The 18,008-nt window shown below is 35.8% G+C and overlaps 1 protein-coding gene across 3 annotated transcripts in view; it reads left to right on the top strand.

Moving 5' to 3' along the window:
* The window catches only part of EMC2 (ER membrane protein complex subunit 2), a 54,824-nt gene extending 40,186 nt beyond the window's left edge, over positions 1–14,638 (top strand). For 2 of the 3 annotated variants that reach the window (XM_055431773.2, XM_055431774.2), the window contains exon 11: positions 11,291–14,638. In XM_055431773.2, coding sequence (XP_055287748.2) covers positions 11,291–11,377 — 87 coding nt within the window. In that variant the 3' untranslated portion in view covers positions 11,378–14,638. Of the gene's footprint in view, positions 1–848; positions 1,010–11,290 lie in introns of all 3 variants that reach the window. The other variant, XR_008686676.2, reaches the window with a different exon arrangement.
* Positions 14,639–18,008: the final 3,370 nt, after the last annotated feature.

The following is an 18,008-nucleotide window of genomic DNA, read 5'->3' on the forward strand; positions in this document are numbered from 1 at the left end:
TTGGTTATTCTTGGGTCAGTTTCCCCAAATATACTGTAAACCTTTTAAATATTTGGATTCACTCCTCTTAATTTGAGAAAAGTTTCTTTTTTAGAATAATTATTTTGAATTATTTTGCTTGATTGCTTAAGTTTTCTTTTTCAGGTTTCCAATTATAAGTTTACTGGATCTCCTTTCCCATGTCCTATATCATTCCTTTTTTTTTTTTTTAATATTTCTGTCATGTTCCGTGTTTTATTCTCTTCTTCATAGTAATTTTTTATGGAGTTAGTGCATATTCTTTTTGTTCTCTACATTTAAATAAGATAGTTTTTCTGGGCTATTAAGAGATTGTTTTTATGGTCTAAGGGGAGTTGAAGATAGGACAGGATAACTTTCCCAGCTTGGTCTTTATATACTTTTTCTCTTTGAAACAGAGAACTGACATATGACCTTTCTATATATCCAGTCTTTCTTAGAACTAGGTCTGGTTCATAATGATATTTCTGGCTTCAGCCTTTCTCTGTTCTACCCCTGTGGGTCTTCAGGTCTTGAATTTTGAGGTGTTGTTCTCAGTTTAAATGTTACATTTTGTTATTGTTTCTCCTGGAATTTGCTCCCCGCTGAGCATCACTACCTCCCAGCTTCCTCTTCTCCCCTTATCTGAACCATCTCTCCCTCTTTACTTCAGTGTTTCTGCCCTGTTCAATTTTTTTTCAGTTTCAGAAGTTTTCCTTCAGTATGAAGTTTTTTACCTTCCGGAAGAGGGTGTTTGCTGTATATTTCAGGGACTTTGAGGTCTTAGGCCATTATTGATAGATTTGTTTAGTGTCACATTTTCATGCAGTTTTTTATACTTTGATTTGGAGGCTTTGAGACTGTCCTGATTTTACAAGCCATTTGCTGATTCATCAGTTCATATTCTGGAGAAGGCAATGGCAACCCACTCTAGTACTCTTGCCTGGAAAATCCCATGGATGGAGGATCCTGGTGGGCTGCAGTCCATGGAGTCCCTAAGAGTTGGACACGGGTGAGCAACTTCACTTTCACTTTTCACTTTCATGCTTTGGAGAAGGAAATGGCAACCCACTCCAGTGTTCTTTGCCTGGAGAATCCCAGGGATGGGGGAGCCTGGTGGGCTGCTGTCTATGGGTCGCACAGAGTTGGACATGACTGAAGTGACTTAGCAGCAGCAGCAGCATCAGCAGTTCATATTCTTTTCATTTCTGTGGCTTATAGAATACTAAGATGTCCTCTTTTGCATCCTGTTGTGCCTCCCACATAGCTGTTGAGCTTTTGTAGGTACCACTACTATCAGTAATATTAATATGTTAATAACAACCTTTTAGGGTTTTGAAGGATTGCTTGCTATATATATATGCATATATATACACACACACACACACACATATATATATATGTCTTTGTTGGAATTGTTTCTTGTTATTTTGATTTAGTTTTGGTGTTCTTTGTTTTTGTACTCCTGATTGGGGAGATTAAAACAATTTATTGTCCTGCAATCACACTATTTAGTCACCTTTGTCTAATTTTATTATATGTAATAAAACTGTTGGCATATTGCAAGTCAGTATATTTGTAAGTATTAGCTAGGCTGTACTTCTTCAAATGGAGGTTGAGATAGCTCAGATCTGTAATGGGGTTCCGCACAGAGTAGGCTTAGGCAGGGGAGTATGAGGCAAGGAGGGAGAGGTAGTTTGTGATTTAAAAGTAAGACTTGGATAATATGAAAATAATAGTATGCGAACTACATCATTGTTTTTAAGATATTTTTGGGCAACAACTAGCTACTCAGTGCTTTTTTTTTTTTACATGGTATGACTATATTTCTAAAATCAGTTTTTATTAAATTATAACATACATAGGAAAAAAACCCCAAGTCACAAAGGTACATTCCAATGAATTACGCAAGTCAGTGTATCAAGGACAATAAATAGAAACATATCACCCCAAACCTTTATGATAACTTTTTTCCAATTCTACTTCTGTCCCTCTCAAAAGTATGAATTTATAATCCCATAGTCTTGGCTTTTTTTGAACTTTGTGGAATCGAATACTGTGTATGTATTTTTGTCTGGCTTGTTTTCACTATTTATGAGATTTATTTTAAGTGTGTAGTCCATTCATTTTCATTGTAGTTTATTGTATGAACGTACTGTATTTAGTCAGCTGTTGATAGGCATTTGGATTATTTCCTGTTTGGGGCTGTTATGAATGATACTGCACTGATATTGCTGTGCAAATCTCTTGGAGTATATGTGCAAGCATTTCTGATGGATGTATACCTTTGAGTGAAATACTGAGTCATAGGATGTACATTCCCACTGGAAAAGGGAATGGCAAACCACTTCAGTATACTTGCCTTGAGAACCCCATGAACAGTGACAAAGGGCAAAATGATAGGATAATGAATGAGGAATTCCCCAGGTCGGTAGGTGCCCAGTATGCTACTGGAGCTCAGTGGAGAAATAACTATAGAAGGAATAAAGGGATGGAGCAAAAGCAAAACCAATACCCAGTTGTGGATGTGACCAGTGATAGAAGCAAGGTCCGGTGCTGTAAAGAGCAATATTGCATAGGAACCTGGAATGTTAGGTCCATGAATCAAGGCAAATTGGAAGTGGTCAAACAGGAGATGGCAAGAGTGAACGTTGACATTCTAGGAATCAGCGAATTAAAATGGACTGGAATGGGTGAATTTAACTCAGATGACCATTATATCTACTACTGTGGGCAGGAATCCCTTAGAAGAAATGGAGTAGCCATCATGGTCAACAAAAGAGTCCGAAATGCAGTACTTGGATGCAATCTTAAAAATGACAGGATGATTTCTGTTCGTTTCCAAGGCAAACCATTCAATATTACAGTAATCCAGGCCTATGCCCCAACCAGTAATGCTGAAGAAGCTGAAGTTAATCGGTTCTATGAAGATCTACAAGACCTTTTAGAACTAACACCCAAAAAAGATGTCCTTTTCATTATCGGGGACTGGAATGCAAAAGTAGGAAGTCAAGAAACACCTGGAGTAACTGGCAAATTTGGCCTTGGAGCACGGAATGAAGCAGGGCAAAGGCTAATAGAGTTTTGTCAAGAGAACGCACTGGTCATAGCAAACACCCTCTTCCAACAACACAAGAGAAGACTCTACACATGGACATCACCAGATGGTCAACACCGAAATCAGATTGATTATATTCTTTGCAGCCAAAGATGGAGAAGCTGTATACAGTTAGCAAAAACAAGACCAGGAGCTGACTGTGGCTCAGATCATGAACACCTTATTGCGAAGTTCAGACTGAAATTGAAAAAAGTAGGGAAAACCACTAGACCATTCAGATATGACCTCAATCAAATCTCTTATGATTATACAGTGGAAGTGAGAAATAGATTTAAGGGACTAGATCTGATAGATAGAGTGCCTGATAAACTCTGGACGGAGGTTCGTGACATTGTACAGGAGACAGGGACCAAGCCCATCCCCATGGAAAAGAAATGCAAAAGAGCGAAATGGCTGTCTGAGGAGGCCTTACAAATAGCTGTGAAAAGAAGAGAAGCGAAAAGCAAAGGAGGAAAGGAAAGATATAAGCATCTGAATGCAGAGTTCCAAAGAATAGCAAGGAGAGATAAGAAAGACTTCCTCAGTGATCAATGCAAAGAAATAGAGGAAAACAACAGAATAGGAAAAACAAGAGACCTCTTCAAGAAAATTAGAGATTCCAAGGGAACATTTTATGCAAAGATGGGCTCGATAAAGGACAGAAATGGTATGGACCTAACAGAAGCAGAAGATATTAAGAAGAGGTGGCAAGAATACACAGAAGAACTGTACAAAAAAGATCTTCCCGACCAAGATAGTCACGATAACGTGATCACTGACCTAGAGCCAGACATCTTGGAATGTGAAGTCAGGTGGGCCTTAGAAAGCATCACTACTAACAAAGCTAGTGGAGGTGATGGAATTCCAGTGGAGCTATTACAGGTCTTGAAAGATGATGCTGTGAAAGTGCTGCACTCAATATGCCAGCAGATTTGGAAAACTCAGCAGTGGCCACAGGACTGGAAGAGGTCAGTCTTCATTCCAATCCCAAAGAAAGGCAATGCCAAAGAATGCTCAAACTACCGGACAATTGCCCTCATCTCACACGCTAACAAAGTCATGCTCAAAATTCTCTAAGCCAGGCTTCAGCAATATGTAAACCGTGAACTCCCAGATGTTCAAGCAGGTTTTAGAAAAGGCAGAGGCACCAGAGATCAAATTGCCAACATCCGCTGGATCATGGAGAAAGCAAGAGAGTTTCAGAAAAACATCTATTTCTGCTTCATTGACTATGCCAAAGCCTTTGACTGTGTGGATCACAATAAACTGTGGAACATTCTGAAAGAGATGGGAATCCCAGACCACCTGACCTGCCTCTTGAGAAACCTGTATGCAGGTCAGGAAGCAACAGTTAGAACTGTACATGGAACAACAGACTGGTTCCAAATAGGAAAAGGTGTACGTCAAGGTTGTATATTGTCACCTTGCTTATTTAACTTATATGCAGAGTACATCATGAGGAACGCTGGGCTGGAAGAAGCACAAGCTGGAATCAAGATTGCTGGGAGAAATATCAATAACCTCAGATATGCAGATGACACTACCCTTATGGCAGAAAGTGAAGAGGAACTCAAAAGCCTCTTGATGAAAGTGAAAGAGGAGAGGGAAAAGGTTGGTTTGAAGCTCAACATTCAGAAAACTAAGATCATGGCATCTGGTCCCATCACTTCATGGGAAATAGATGGAAAAACAGTGGAAACAGTGTCAGACTTTATTTTTTTGGGCTCCAAAATCACTGCAGATGCTGATTGCAGCCATGAAATTAAAAGACGCTTGCTCCTTGGAAGGAAAGTTATGACCAACCTTGATAGTATATTAAAAAGCAGAGACATTACTTTGCCAACCAAGGTCCGTCTAGTCAAGGCAATGGTTTTTCCCGTGGTCATGTATGGATGTGAGAGTTGGACTGTGAAGAAGGCTGATCGCTGAAGAATCGATGCTTTTGAACTGTGGTGTTGGAGAAGACTCTTGAGAGTCCCTTATACTGCAAGGAGATCCAACCAGTCCATTCTAAAGGAGATCAATCCTGGATGTTCATTGGAGGGACTGATGCTAAAGCTGAAACTCCAATACTTTGGCCACCTCATGCGACGAGTTGACTCACTGGAAAAGACTCTGATGCTGGGAAAGGTTGGGGGCGGGAGGAGAAGGGGACGACGGAGAATGAGATGGCTGGATGGCATCACCGACTCTGTGGACATGAGTTTGAGTGTACTCCGGGAGTTGGTGATGGACAGGGAGGCCTGGCGTGCTGTGATTCATGGGGTCGCGGAGAGTCGGACACGACTGAGCGACTGAACTGAACTGAACTGAGGATGTACATATATCTAAGTGGAATAGATAAAGCTTGTTTTCCAGGTTACTTGTTTCTAGTCCCATCAGCAGTGTTTGAGAGTTCTCATAGTCGCACATTTTCACCAACACTTCCTTCTGTTAGGTTTTGTAATTAGTCATTATGATGTATGTGTGGTGGTATCTTCATCTTATTTCATATCTCCCTGATGACCAGTGAGGTTACATACTTTTTCATATTTTTATGGTTGTTTGGACATCTTCTTTTATGAAGTCTATGTTTTCCATTGGTTGGTGATTTTTTATCTTGTTTTTTTAGCTTTTTGATTATGGGCCTTTTGTTCATTATATGTTGTCAATCAGTTCAGTTCAGTCGTTCAGTCATGTCTGACTCTTTGCGACCCCATGAATTGCAGCACGCCAGGCCTCCCTGTCCATTACCAACTCCCAGAGTCTACTCAAACTCATGTCCATCGAGTCGGCAATGCCATCCAGCCATTTCATCCTCTGTCGTCCCCTTCTCCTCCTGCCCCCAATCCCTCCTAGCATCAGGGTCTTTTCCAGTGAGTCAACTCTTCGCAGGAGGTGGCCAAAAGTATTGGAGTTTCAGCCTCAGCATCAGTCCTTCCAACGAACACCCAGGACTGATCTCCTTTAGGATGAACTGGTTGGATCTCCTTGCAGTCAAAGGGACTCACAAGAGTCTTCTCCAGTACAACAGTTCAAAAGCATCAATTCTTTGGCGATCAGCTTTCTTCACAGTCCAACTCTCATATCCATACATGACCACTGGAAAATGTAGCATATCTTTTTAACTCCTTTGTTGCAGTCAGTCTCAAATGATTTTGATGAAAAAAGTTCTGAAGATTATCTTCTACATAATCATTTCCGTTATGGTTTGTGTTTTTTGTATTCTGTTTAAGAAATTATTTGCTAATGATCATAAAGATAATCTTGTGTGTCTTTGGAGTTTTTTTTTCTTCTACATTTCACATTAAGATCCATAGTCCTTTTGGAATTGATTTTTACGTATGATGTAAAAATAGGGGTCAGTTTCCTCCTATGCAGCTTTCCAGTATTTTTATCTCTGTATTCTGTCATTGAGTCCCATTCTGTTGAAGCTGCTGCTGCTGCTAAGTTGCGTCAGTCATGTCTGACTCTGTGCGACCCCACAGATGGCAGCCCAACAAGCTCCTCTGTCCCTGGGATTCTCCAGGCAAGAATACTGGAGTGAGTTGCCATTTCCTTCTCCAATGCAGGAAAGTGAAAGTGAAGTTGCTCAGTCGTGTCCGACTCTTAGCGACCCCATGGACTGTAGCCTACCAGGCTTCTCTGTCCATGGGATTCTCCAGGCAAGAGTACTGGCGTGGGTTGCCATTGCCTTCTCCTTTGTTGAAGCTAGTACCTTATAACAGTTGAGAGAGAATGCAGATGCTATATCTGTACCTTCTGGCTTCAGAGTTTGTCTCTGACATTTATTAGTCGCCTTGGACAAATTACATGCCATCTCTGGGCCTATGTTTTCATTTGCAAGATGATCATAATAAAAGTTTTCTAAGTATTAAAGGAGTTGATATATATGTTTCACCATATCACAGTTATACAGACTGTATTGTGCTTACTAATTGCATGCTCTAAGTTCACTTTGTGTGTGCCATTTTTATCTCAATTACATTAACAGTAACAACCATAACAGTTATAATAGTAAACAGAAAGTTTATTGTAAGATAGGTACTTTTCCTATTTTACAAATGAGAAAATTAAGGCAAACTGAGACAGTCTGACTCCAAATTTGATGCTCATAATGGCCACAATATACTACCTTTATAGAGAAGTTATCAGTTGTAAATGTTTCTAAAACTGCAGTTACTGTTTCCATTTCCCTTCTCATTTATTTTCTCATACGTGAGCAAGATGACATCCTACCCTCACTTGGTTTTCTTTTTATTTCAAGCCCACAGCGCTCCATAGTAACCAAATTTAGAGTTTCATTTTGTTTGGGTTTTATTTTTCACCCCTCTTTCTCCCTGTCTTTGACTTTTGCAGTGTACTCCATGATACCCAGTGGTGTTTTACACATCTTAACTTTTCAAATTGCCTTTTCTTGTCTAAGGAAAGGATAGTATAAAGACTATTTATCAGTTTGTGTCATCTTAGATACCACTCCAGGAAGATAACATCTCTCAGTTGATAATGTTAGATTTCTGTGTAGCAGCCTAAAATACCCCTCAACTAAGAACCACCTACTGTGTAAAATTTATTTTGCCTCTAGATAATAGTAGTGAGTTTTAAGTAAAATATTTCAGTGCTTTTCAAGCTTTCATCTCTGTGCTTTTTTCTACAGTAGGATTTGGTTTTCTTTCTGTGAATCAGATTTCATAAATATTTGTATCCATTGCCTTTTGCTATCATATTGGTTTAAAATGATTACTTATTTGCTTATATCTGTAGGTGTCATGTAGGCTTGGGCTCAGTTGAGTAATTCTACTAGTCTTCAGTGGGCTTTATTTTTTCTCTGCCCCATGTCAGTGGTTGGTTGATGGTCTCAGTTAAATATCTGGTGGTTGGTCTCTGTCAGCTGGGAATGCTGGGCCTTGTATTAGATATTTCTCACTTTGCGAGCTAACTTGGACTTACTCACATGAATAAGTTTCAGGGTTCCTGGAGCAGTGAACAGGTGAACTCCAGTGCACAAGGGCATTTTGAACTCTGCCTGTGTCACATATTGCTAATATTCCTTTGAGCAAGGCACATGGTCAACCCAGATTCAGGGAATATAATATTTCAGCTCTCAATGAGAAGAAAAATATGTGGTCGTTTGGAAATTTATTACACTTTTGTATGACTCATAGTTCCATCTTTCTGTTTTATTTTGCCTTTTTATTTTTAATCTCCTTTATTGAGGTATAATTTATGTACAATAACATGCAGACATTTTAAGTGTACAGTTGAGTTTTGACAAATTATACTCCTCTCTCACCACTGCCCCATTCAAGGTGTACAGTTTCCATCATCCAAGAAAGTACCCTTCTGCCACCGTGCAGTCAGCCCCATTTCACACTGCAGAATAGCACTGATTTGACAGAACTTTATATATAAATGAGATCATTGGTTATGTATTTCATTCCTGGCTTTTTTCACTCACTATGTTTTGGAGAGTCATCTATCCACTGCTCCATTTTATTTATTGTACTACTTTGTTCACCCATATTATTTTCCACAAATTATGTGAATTTGTGAATATTAGCCCAGCTTATCCTAGTTATCACAATGGAGAAATTATTTACCTTTGAATTTGATAAGTTTTTATTATTTGAGTGATCTTTCTGGTGAGTTTTCTTTAAGACCCATCAGGAAATGATGAAAAAAGAGTTTACTTAAAAATCTATGAAAAATAAAAATGCAAAATTTGTGATTAATGTGGAAAACTACAATATGACTTTCAGAGATTGATGTTTTAGTAATACAAATCTCTGGGATCTAATTGAGAACTTTATGATGTGTCTAGGCATATAAACAAGTATAAAGTATATAATAAGTATTCCTTATTGTAATGTTTTTCTAGGCATTTAAAAATTAGAGAAAATGAGATCTTAAGAACTCCTTTCTGTCTTTGTTTTTACTTAATGAAACAGAATATGGCTGCTACTTGTTCTTTAAGTAGGTAATTGGTTTAGCATGTTCAGTAGAGGCAGGCAAGTTTGATTAATGCTCATGAAAAACTTTAATGTTAACCTACTCAAAATAATTTTCCAGATAAATGCTTCTTTGGTACTCTGTAAATATGTCTATGCATATGTTATTTATGATTACTGAGGTGATCCTGTTACTATCCTTTTGGGAAATAGAAAATTAAATCATGATTTGAGGGAAAAATAGGATTCCAGCTTAATCAGTTAAATTGCCATATAATTCTAGAATAGACAAAATAATTGCATGTCAGGTAAAATTTGAAGTGATAGATTTATATTTCCAACTTTCTTTTTATTTGTTCTGACACAGATAAGTCAGTTTGGCTTATTCTGAATTGTACTAGTCAGTAGCATTGATAGGACAATCTTTGTAGGTGGTTTTCTAAAATAAGCTAATTTTAAAAATCACAAATTTGTGTTTATTATTACTTTTGTTAAATTTAAGTACAAACCAAAAAAAATGCTATATGTTAAAATACTTGTTATGACTTCAGCACTACATAATTTTTTCATTTTTATTTTCTATTTAAAAAATTAGTGTCCTATTTTGTACCTTCCTCAGAATGGTTTTTCTTAGAATTAGTCCTTTAAATATCTGATTAGGACCATTCCTGTTTACTTTGGGTAGGCAGTGGTAAAAGAAAAGGCTTTCTGTTCTTGGTAAGTCCTTGCAAAAGTGACTCTATCAACTGGGTATAGGAGTAATAAGCACACTCCACATCCTTTTCTCACCAGGGGAAATTATGAAAGGGCAAAGTTTTAAATGTGGTATTGCCATAGTTTCTAATTATGACCTGTATATTCAGCATTTGGATTCCTTAAATTAGTAATGTCTTATAAAAGGCAAAGTGATCTTGATTCTTATGAGAAGATTTTTTCTTTCCCTGGCATTTCCTCTAGAAATCTCCTTTATTAATAGTTACTCTGTCAAATCAGTATTCAATACAGACACTAGTGGTTTAGGAACTAGGAGAATGATCATGTTAAACTGCAGTCAAGGAGGTCAGAGGCAGGTTAGCAATTCCTGAAGCCTATTTCCTCTATGATGTTACCTGTGCTTGATCACTTAATCTTTCTTAACAGGTCACATGAAGTTTGCCAAATTAAGTTAATTACAAAAGAGAAGGAACACATCATAAATCAAGTACTAAGTACTTAAGACAGCATTGGTATCTGAAGGAAAGATCAGTCACGTGAAAGTATACTGAGTGCTTGGATGTTAACTTGAAAATATTATATGTTGCTAATAGAAAATGTTGATCAATACTTTAACAAGAGGGAAAATAGGTAATATATATATAATAAATCTTCCCCTGCCTTTCCAAGGAAACATGGTTATCTAGTAAATCTGTAGTGTTAAGTCAAGCTGATAAATGATGGGAATTGTCAGTGTAGTTAGAAAACACATTTTGAAATCAGCATGGGGTATTCAACAGTATTTTCCTCACTGGTTACATATTATATTGAATTTTAGTAAGTCATGAATATTTTTGAATATTCAAAATAGTATTTAATGCCTTACGTTTTGTCCTCATTGTAAAATCCATTCCCAGTTTGGTATTATGAAATAAATTATGACTTAGTAAACTAGAAATGCATTCTTTAAAACATGTTTATATTACTTCAACATATAGCATAGAGTTTTATTTGATAGCTTTTCACTACAGAAATGTGATGTTATCTAGTCAACTAAGAAAACTGGAAAATTTTTTAAAAATTGAAACCTACTGAAAGATTTTAGAGAAATCTTACAACTTTAAAATATTAAATAGCAATACTTTACATTTATATTTTATCTTTATTTGAAATTGTAAAAATTTGATTAGAGGTCACACAAGTAGAAATGGTCCACACTCCTGCACAAATACAAGCTAAATTTTGTTTCTAAATTATGCTTTTTATTTCATAAAGGTTTTTTGGTCTGAAAAGGTAGAATAATTTGAAAATCAAATATATGTTTTTATAGATTATTGTACTACTTAAACATTTAAACTGGTCAGTTTTACAGGGAAATTTTTATACTTCAGTTGAAGATGAATCCTTAATGAAAATGTTCTTAAAACCCAAGGTTTATTTTTTACTGAATAAAAAGAACGTACTTGATTTTGTGCTAGCGATAAAGTAATGTTAACTCTCATTAACAATTTGAAAGTAAGATTGTGATTTTGTACCTGTCACTGTAATTAAGCCTAATTGCATTTTTTAAAATTAGTTTGCAGGTCGAAGTAAGAAGGAAACCAAATACTCTCTCAAGGCAGTCGAAGACATGTTGGAAACACTGCAGATCACCCAGTCTTAAGATTTCAAAAACTCTTTCGCATTACATTTCACAACTGCAAAATTGAACTCACTGGTTTGTGACTTATTTACTAGATGCCCAGTGCTATTTATATATTGATTTTCTGTTAAGAAGGCAGTTGTAAAGAATGCATTTATATAAACCTAGAAACGGCATTTACTGCTAAGCAGGTAAAGGGGGAAAGCCCATGGAAAAGAGATTTAACAAGATTCTTACACATCAAACATCATTCTTTTCATATCACACATACATAACTGCTCTTAAACCACAATCTGATATATAAATAAACTTGTTAAATAAACTGATGATTTATTAAACTTGCATATGAAAATTCTAGATTCTTTTTGTTATATTCAAATAGTGAATATGTTGTTTTAAAGCTTAATTTCTAGTTAACTCTTTTTTGTGGTAGGAAATACATAGCATATGTAGTTGACAGAAACAAAATGCTGGTAAATTATTTCATTCTCTTTATAGTGTCAGGTTGAATTTTGCTCTGCATTCCGGTGTGCTATTATTTTATATGCTATAATGTTATTCTGATAGATCTTGGTTAAAGTGTATCATTCTCCAAAGTTCAGCATTATCATTTTATGAAATTTTGTTTTGCTATGGGACATAATTGAGATTTTCTTACCTATAAAATGGTTTAAGGTTCATATATCCTATGATAGTCAAATTTAACCCTTATGAAAGTTATATTTATCCAGCTTTCAACACTAAATTATTTAAAGGGCTATTTAGAGAGCATAGATAATAGGGATGAAAGGAGTTTCAGTGGCTTAATTATTTTCCTTTAGGGAAAAATAAGAAAACCTAAACTATTTGTAGAAACAAAAATTTTATAATTCTTATATCTCATTACCTCCTTCATAATAATTAGAATTTCTTTCTTTTTTCTCTTTTCATAATGAACAATCATTACACTACCGTTAGTAGTATTTGGTGTGTTTTGCAGTAAAATATAACTTGAAAGTTAAAGCATTTTATTCAGACTTTTAAGTTCAAACACTCAATATAAATCAGTTTTTAAAATAGGCAGTTCATTCAGGGCAAATATTATTAATAATAATTTACATGCATAAATTATATATTCAGTTCATTTCAGTCACTCAGTCGTGTCCGACTCTTTGCAACCCCATGAATCACAGCACGCCAGGCCTCCCTGTCCATCACCAACTCCCGGAGTTCACTCAAACTCATGTCCATCGAGTCGGTGAAATACACTTAATTTTTAATTACTTGCCAATGTAATACAGAAACTCTGGTATGCTTGCTATTGTGCTCAGTAGGACAAATAGAGGTCATAGAAGAACTGACAAAGTAGAAGTCTGAAGGAAGAGAACTGTTGTCAGTATCAGCATTTTAATTTTTTGAGTTATTCTGTTAGCAAATTGTTCTCCACATCTAGTCTAGTTCTTTCATTTTACATTTTTTTTTTCATTTTGTTCTGCCATAGATAATGGACAGATGTGAAATAACTCTTCCCTTATGAAGATAATTCCTATAAACTAATATTTGTTCTCACAGGATAAACTGTTTTTGCCCATGAATTTGTTGACCATTTTCAATATAATCAGCCATTTCAGATTTGTTTCCTTTAGAGAAAATAGTGCCCACATATTATTCCACTACCTTTCTTCCCTTTAATGTCCTTCTGTGAGTCACTAGAGTACTGTATACTTCAGCAGTATTTGCATAATTAATTTAGTGCCCCTTATAACTGTCAGCTTTTAGTTTCACTTTTTTTCTAATTTTATCACCTTCTTTCCAGGAATTTTTAATTTGTTAAGTACATTTTTAATGTTTAATAATTTATAGACTTCAAATCTTACAAGCATGAAATTGCAAGTATGATAATTAATTAAATATGAAATATTTAAGCTAAAAGTGGTTCCATAGAAAGATTATGGGGACCCTGGGTCCCTGATGGCATTGGTGAACACCTGAAAGCTGGTAATTGCCAGCTTCTGCACCAAGTACATGAGAAAAATAAACTTGATTATTAAGCCATTGTTTGTATTTTCTATTACTTCAGTCACATATGTTTCTGACTAATGATCCATCATTAAGCTCTTTTTAAAATGCAGAACTATTATTTTAGATTTGTGAGGGATGCTATTTCAGAATTTAATGATGTAAAGTAGATAATTACATATAACAGAAGAAGTAGTATCTTGTTCCAACTCAACACCTAGTATTTAATAAATATTTATTTAAGTATTTAAGCCAACAGAGGTGAGAAAAAAGCGTATTTAGAACATCTTTAATCATGAGAATAACGTTGACTTGGGAACAGAACAAGATATAGAAAAAATTGAAATGGAGAATTAATGTTTCAATATGCCAGAAGCATACAATTTTTTTAATCACATATTTTGAAGAATTTTTTTCCTTTAATGCTATAATCACTTTATTCTCAAAGCAACGTCACTTATATTCAAAGAATTAGAGTTTAGAAGGGACTTTAGAGAGATTTAGTTGTATTTGATTTTAGGATGAAGAAGTAAGGTTCTGAGAAATTAAGCTTTTCTGTGACAGAGCAGGAAATAGGATTAGGATGTCAGGGATTCCCAAATCAATCCTCTTTCTAGTATATTCCAAGGCGTATGTCTAGCCTGTGATAGGTTGTTCCTTGATAAAGATGAGAGCCAGATGTATCCAAGGGATATTGCTTGGTGGCTGACAAAGGACTAGAATTCAGATTTTCTGACTTGTGAAACAATTTTTTAATGGAATGATTAAGCCAGAATTTCATTTTTAATTAAATTGAATATAAAGGAGATTACCCAATAAAGATAATTCATTTATAGTCAATGTGAGAAGTATTTCAAACTGTTTTAGAATTATTTCAAACCTCCTCACTTTGAACTTCTAATTTCTCCTATCTCCCATCTCATTCTTGGCAAGTAACCTCTTGTAATAGGCTGAATTGTGTCTCTCCTCACCCCATGCCAATTTAATATTTGGAGTTCTAATCCCTGGTGCCTCTGAATGTGACTTTATTTGGAGATTGAGCTTTAAAGTGGTCATGAAGTAAAACTGAGTCGTATTGCTGAGCCCTAAACCAGTATGATTGATATCTTTATAAGGAGAGATTAGGACACAGACATACAGAGGAGGCACTATGGAAAGATGAAGAGATGTCCATCTACAAGCCAAGGAGTGTTTCCTCAGAAGAAACCAGCTCTGCTGACACCCTGATCTTGGATTTCTGGTTTTTAGAATTGTGATGAAATAAATTTCTGTTGTTTTAAGACACTCAGTCCTCTGTGTACTTTATTAAGGTAGCCCTAGCTCTCTTACTATTTCACAGAGAAAAAGAGAAGTCATAAACAGTATCAGATATTCTTGTGCACAACTTCACCTCTTTTCCTCCTAGAGTAGAAGAAAGTAGCCCTACTGTTTTTTGAGCTGTTTCCCATCACTGTCTTCCTCATTTTTTATAGTTTAGCCATACTTTAGTTTCATGAATTTTCCACCCTTCCTTCTGCTGCAAGAGCATCCTGACTTCTCCAAAACTTCTTCTTTTCTTCACACTTATCCTTAAACTATTTTCTTTTCTTCACTATACCTTTTTTCTTTTTATTTCAGCTAGTTTTTTTTTTCCTATTAACACTAAAATATGCTCAGTTTTCTACCACTTTTTAAAACCTCTTCCTTCATTTCCACAATTCCCTTGCAGCTACTACCCATTTCTCTCTGTTTTTTTTTTTTTTTTTTTTTACTGCCAGATTTCCTCACTTGTTGAACTCATGTCTATTTTCCCATTCTTTAAATTGCTCCAATCTGGCATCCCCATCTCCCCACTTCACCCCACATCGTTCCTTTGAAATAGTTTAGTTCCATGTCACCAATCTAATGGTCATTTTCAGTCTTTTAAATCATGGCCATGTTCTATTTCTGTTATGCTATATGATTCATCTCAAGTGTATACATTCTGCTCCATTTCTATTGCCACCAGCACCCTAGACCAAGCTACCATTATCTGACTCCTGGACTACAAAAGTAGCTAGATATCATCATCACTTCCCCCAGTCAGTTCATCACTACAATTAGAATGTGACAAAACATCACTAATAATAACCTTTTACCCTCCCTCTCTTTAAAACTCGTCAGTTATTTCCCATTTGATGCTTTAAACATGACCTTTGACGTTCTATATAATATCAGAACCAAGAAGGAAGATTCAAATTTTCTTAATTGTAAACTGCTTTCCTCTTCCCCTTTATTTCTGAATTTAGTTAAACTTAACTTCCATGGCCTTGTTACACGTCCCTCTTCCAGAAACTTGGTACTTGTACCCTCTGTATGAAATAAAGCCTTCCTTGACTCATCTTTCAGAGGTCATGTCCCTCTTTTATTTTTCTTACTATATTTTTAAAATAATGTCTTACTTTTAAAATACTTTAAAACTCATAAGAAGTTGCAAAAACAATACAGAGTTCCTGTGTACTGGTAAGCTGCTTTCTATTATCTTATGTAACCTTAGTACATTGTCAAACCCAGAAATTGACATTGCAGCACTGCTGTTAACTCAGATACAGATTTTATTCAGATCTCATAATTTTACATGGTTGCCTTTTTTTTCCTCTTTATGCAGTGTTTCACATGTAGATTTATGTTACCATCACCACAATCAGTATATAGAATATATATCTCAAAGGAGCTCCTTGCTACTTGTTAACAGTTACATGCTACACCCTCGTTTATCACTAATAGTTACTATCCACTGATTTTTTTCTGTTGCTGTAATTTTCTCACTGTAAAAATGTTTTGTCCGTGGAGTCATACAATTTGTAACATGTTGAGACTGGCTTCTTTCACTGGGTATGTTCCCCTGTAGCTCTATCAGTGCTATATGTCTCAACAGTTTTTATTTTTAAGTAATATTTCATTGTATAGATGCATCACAGTCTGGTAATCCATTCACCATGAAAAGACATTTGAGTTTTTAACACTACCAAGTGGGGTTTATTCCAGATCTGCAAGGCTCTTGCTTTACTGTTTGAAAATTTGTTAACATAATTTATCATACTAAGAAGAAAATAAAAGCCATGTGATTGTATTGATACAAAAAAAGCATTTGCCAAAATTAAACACCCATTTATGATGAAAAAGGTATAAAATTTGCATCTAGCATGGTATGTAATGAAATACTAAACACATTAATTTGGAAATAAGACAAGGATATGCACTTAACCATGTCTGTTTGATACAGTACTTGATGACTTAGCTGGTGTAGTAAAATAAGGGCATAAAAAGTATACAGCCTGGAAAGGAAGAAGTAAATCTCAGATTTACAGATAACCTAATGGTCTACATGTAAAATCCCAGGAGCTCTCCAAGAACATCCTGGAACTATTAAATGAGTTTAGCAGGATCACAGAATAATACAAGGCCAACAAAACTTTTATTTTTATATGCTATAAATGACACCATTTACAGTTGCTAAAAACATACAATATTAAGTATAAATTTAAGAAAATGAGATATGTTTGCTGAAAACTAAATGCTAATGAAAGAAGAGCTAAATAAATGGAGAGATGTACTATATTCATGAATTGGGAGGCAACATAGTGAAGATGTCAGCAGTCCCTCAAATAATCTGTGGGTTTAATACAATTTATATCAAAATCCCAGAATTCTTTGTAGATAGATAGACTTTCTAAAATTTATATGAAAAGACAGAGAAAGAAGAATAGCATACACAATTTTGAAGATGAAGGAATCAGACTGCAAAATATCAAGGTTTATTATATAACTGCCACACCATCAAGAGAGTATAGTATTGATACTGATTGTGTGCAAAAGCCAGAGGGATAGACACATACAGGAGTGAAAATGTGGAGTCACACCAGTATGGCAAATTAACTTTTGAGTAAGGAGGAATTATGCTGGGACAATTGAAATAGTGTTGGAACAATCGGACGTTTATAGCAAAAAAAAAAAAAAAAAATCCCTCAACTCAGATCTCCCAAGTTTAGGCCAGCATTCTTCAAGTGACAAGATGTAATCCTTTTTGAAAAATATGAATAAATTGAACTTGTAAAAAGTAAAAATGTTTTGTTCTGAGAAGAACACTGTTAAGTGGAAAGACAAGCCACAGACAGAAAATGTTTGCAGATATATTCAGTAAAGGACTTGTGTCCAGAATATATAAAGAACTTTCAAAATCCAATCAGTTCAGTTGCTCAGTACTGTCCGACTCCTTGCCACTCCATGGACTGCAGCACGCCAGGCCTCCCTGTCCATAGCCAACTCACAGAGTTTATTCAAACTCGTCCATTGAGTCGGTGATATCATCCAACCATCTTCTCCTCTGTCATCCCCTTCTCCTGCCTTCAATCTTTCCTAACATCAGGGTCTTTTCAGAAGAGTCAGTTCTTCACATCAGGTGGCCAGAGTATTGGAGTTTCAGCTTCAGCATCAGTCCTTCCAATGAATATTTAGGACTGATCTTTAGGATGGACTGGTTGGATCTCCTTGAAGTCCAAGGGACTCTCAAGAGTCTTCTCCAGGACCGCAGTTCAAAAAAAATAATTCTTCAGCACTCAGCTTTCTTTGTGTCCAAGTCTCACATCCATACATGACTACTGGAAAAGCCATAGCCTTGACTAGACAGACCTTT

The sequence above is a fragment of the Moschus berezovskii genome, chromosome 16, assembly GCF_049115385.1.
Source record: "Moschus berezovskii isolate FMDL1 chromosome 16, NW_MosBer_1.0, whole genome shotgun sequence".
Lineage (NCBI taxonomy): Eukaryota > Metazoa > Chordata > Mammalia > Artiodactyla > Moschidae > Moschus > Moschus berezovskii.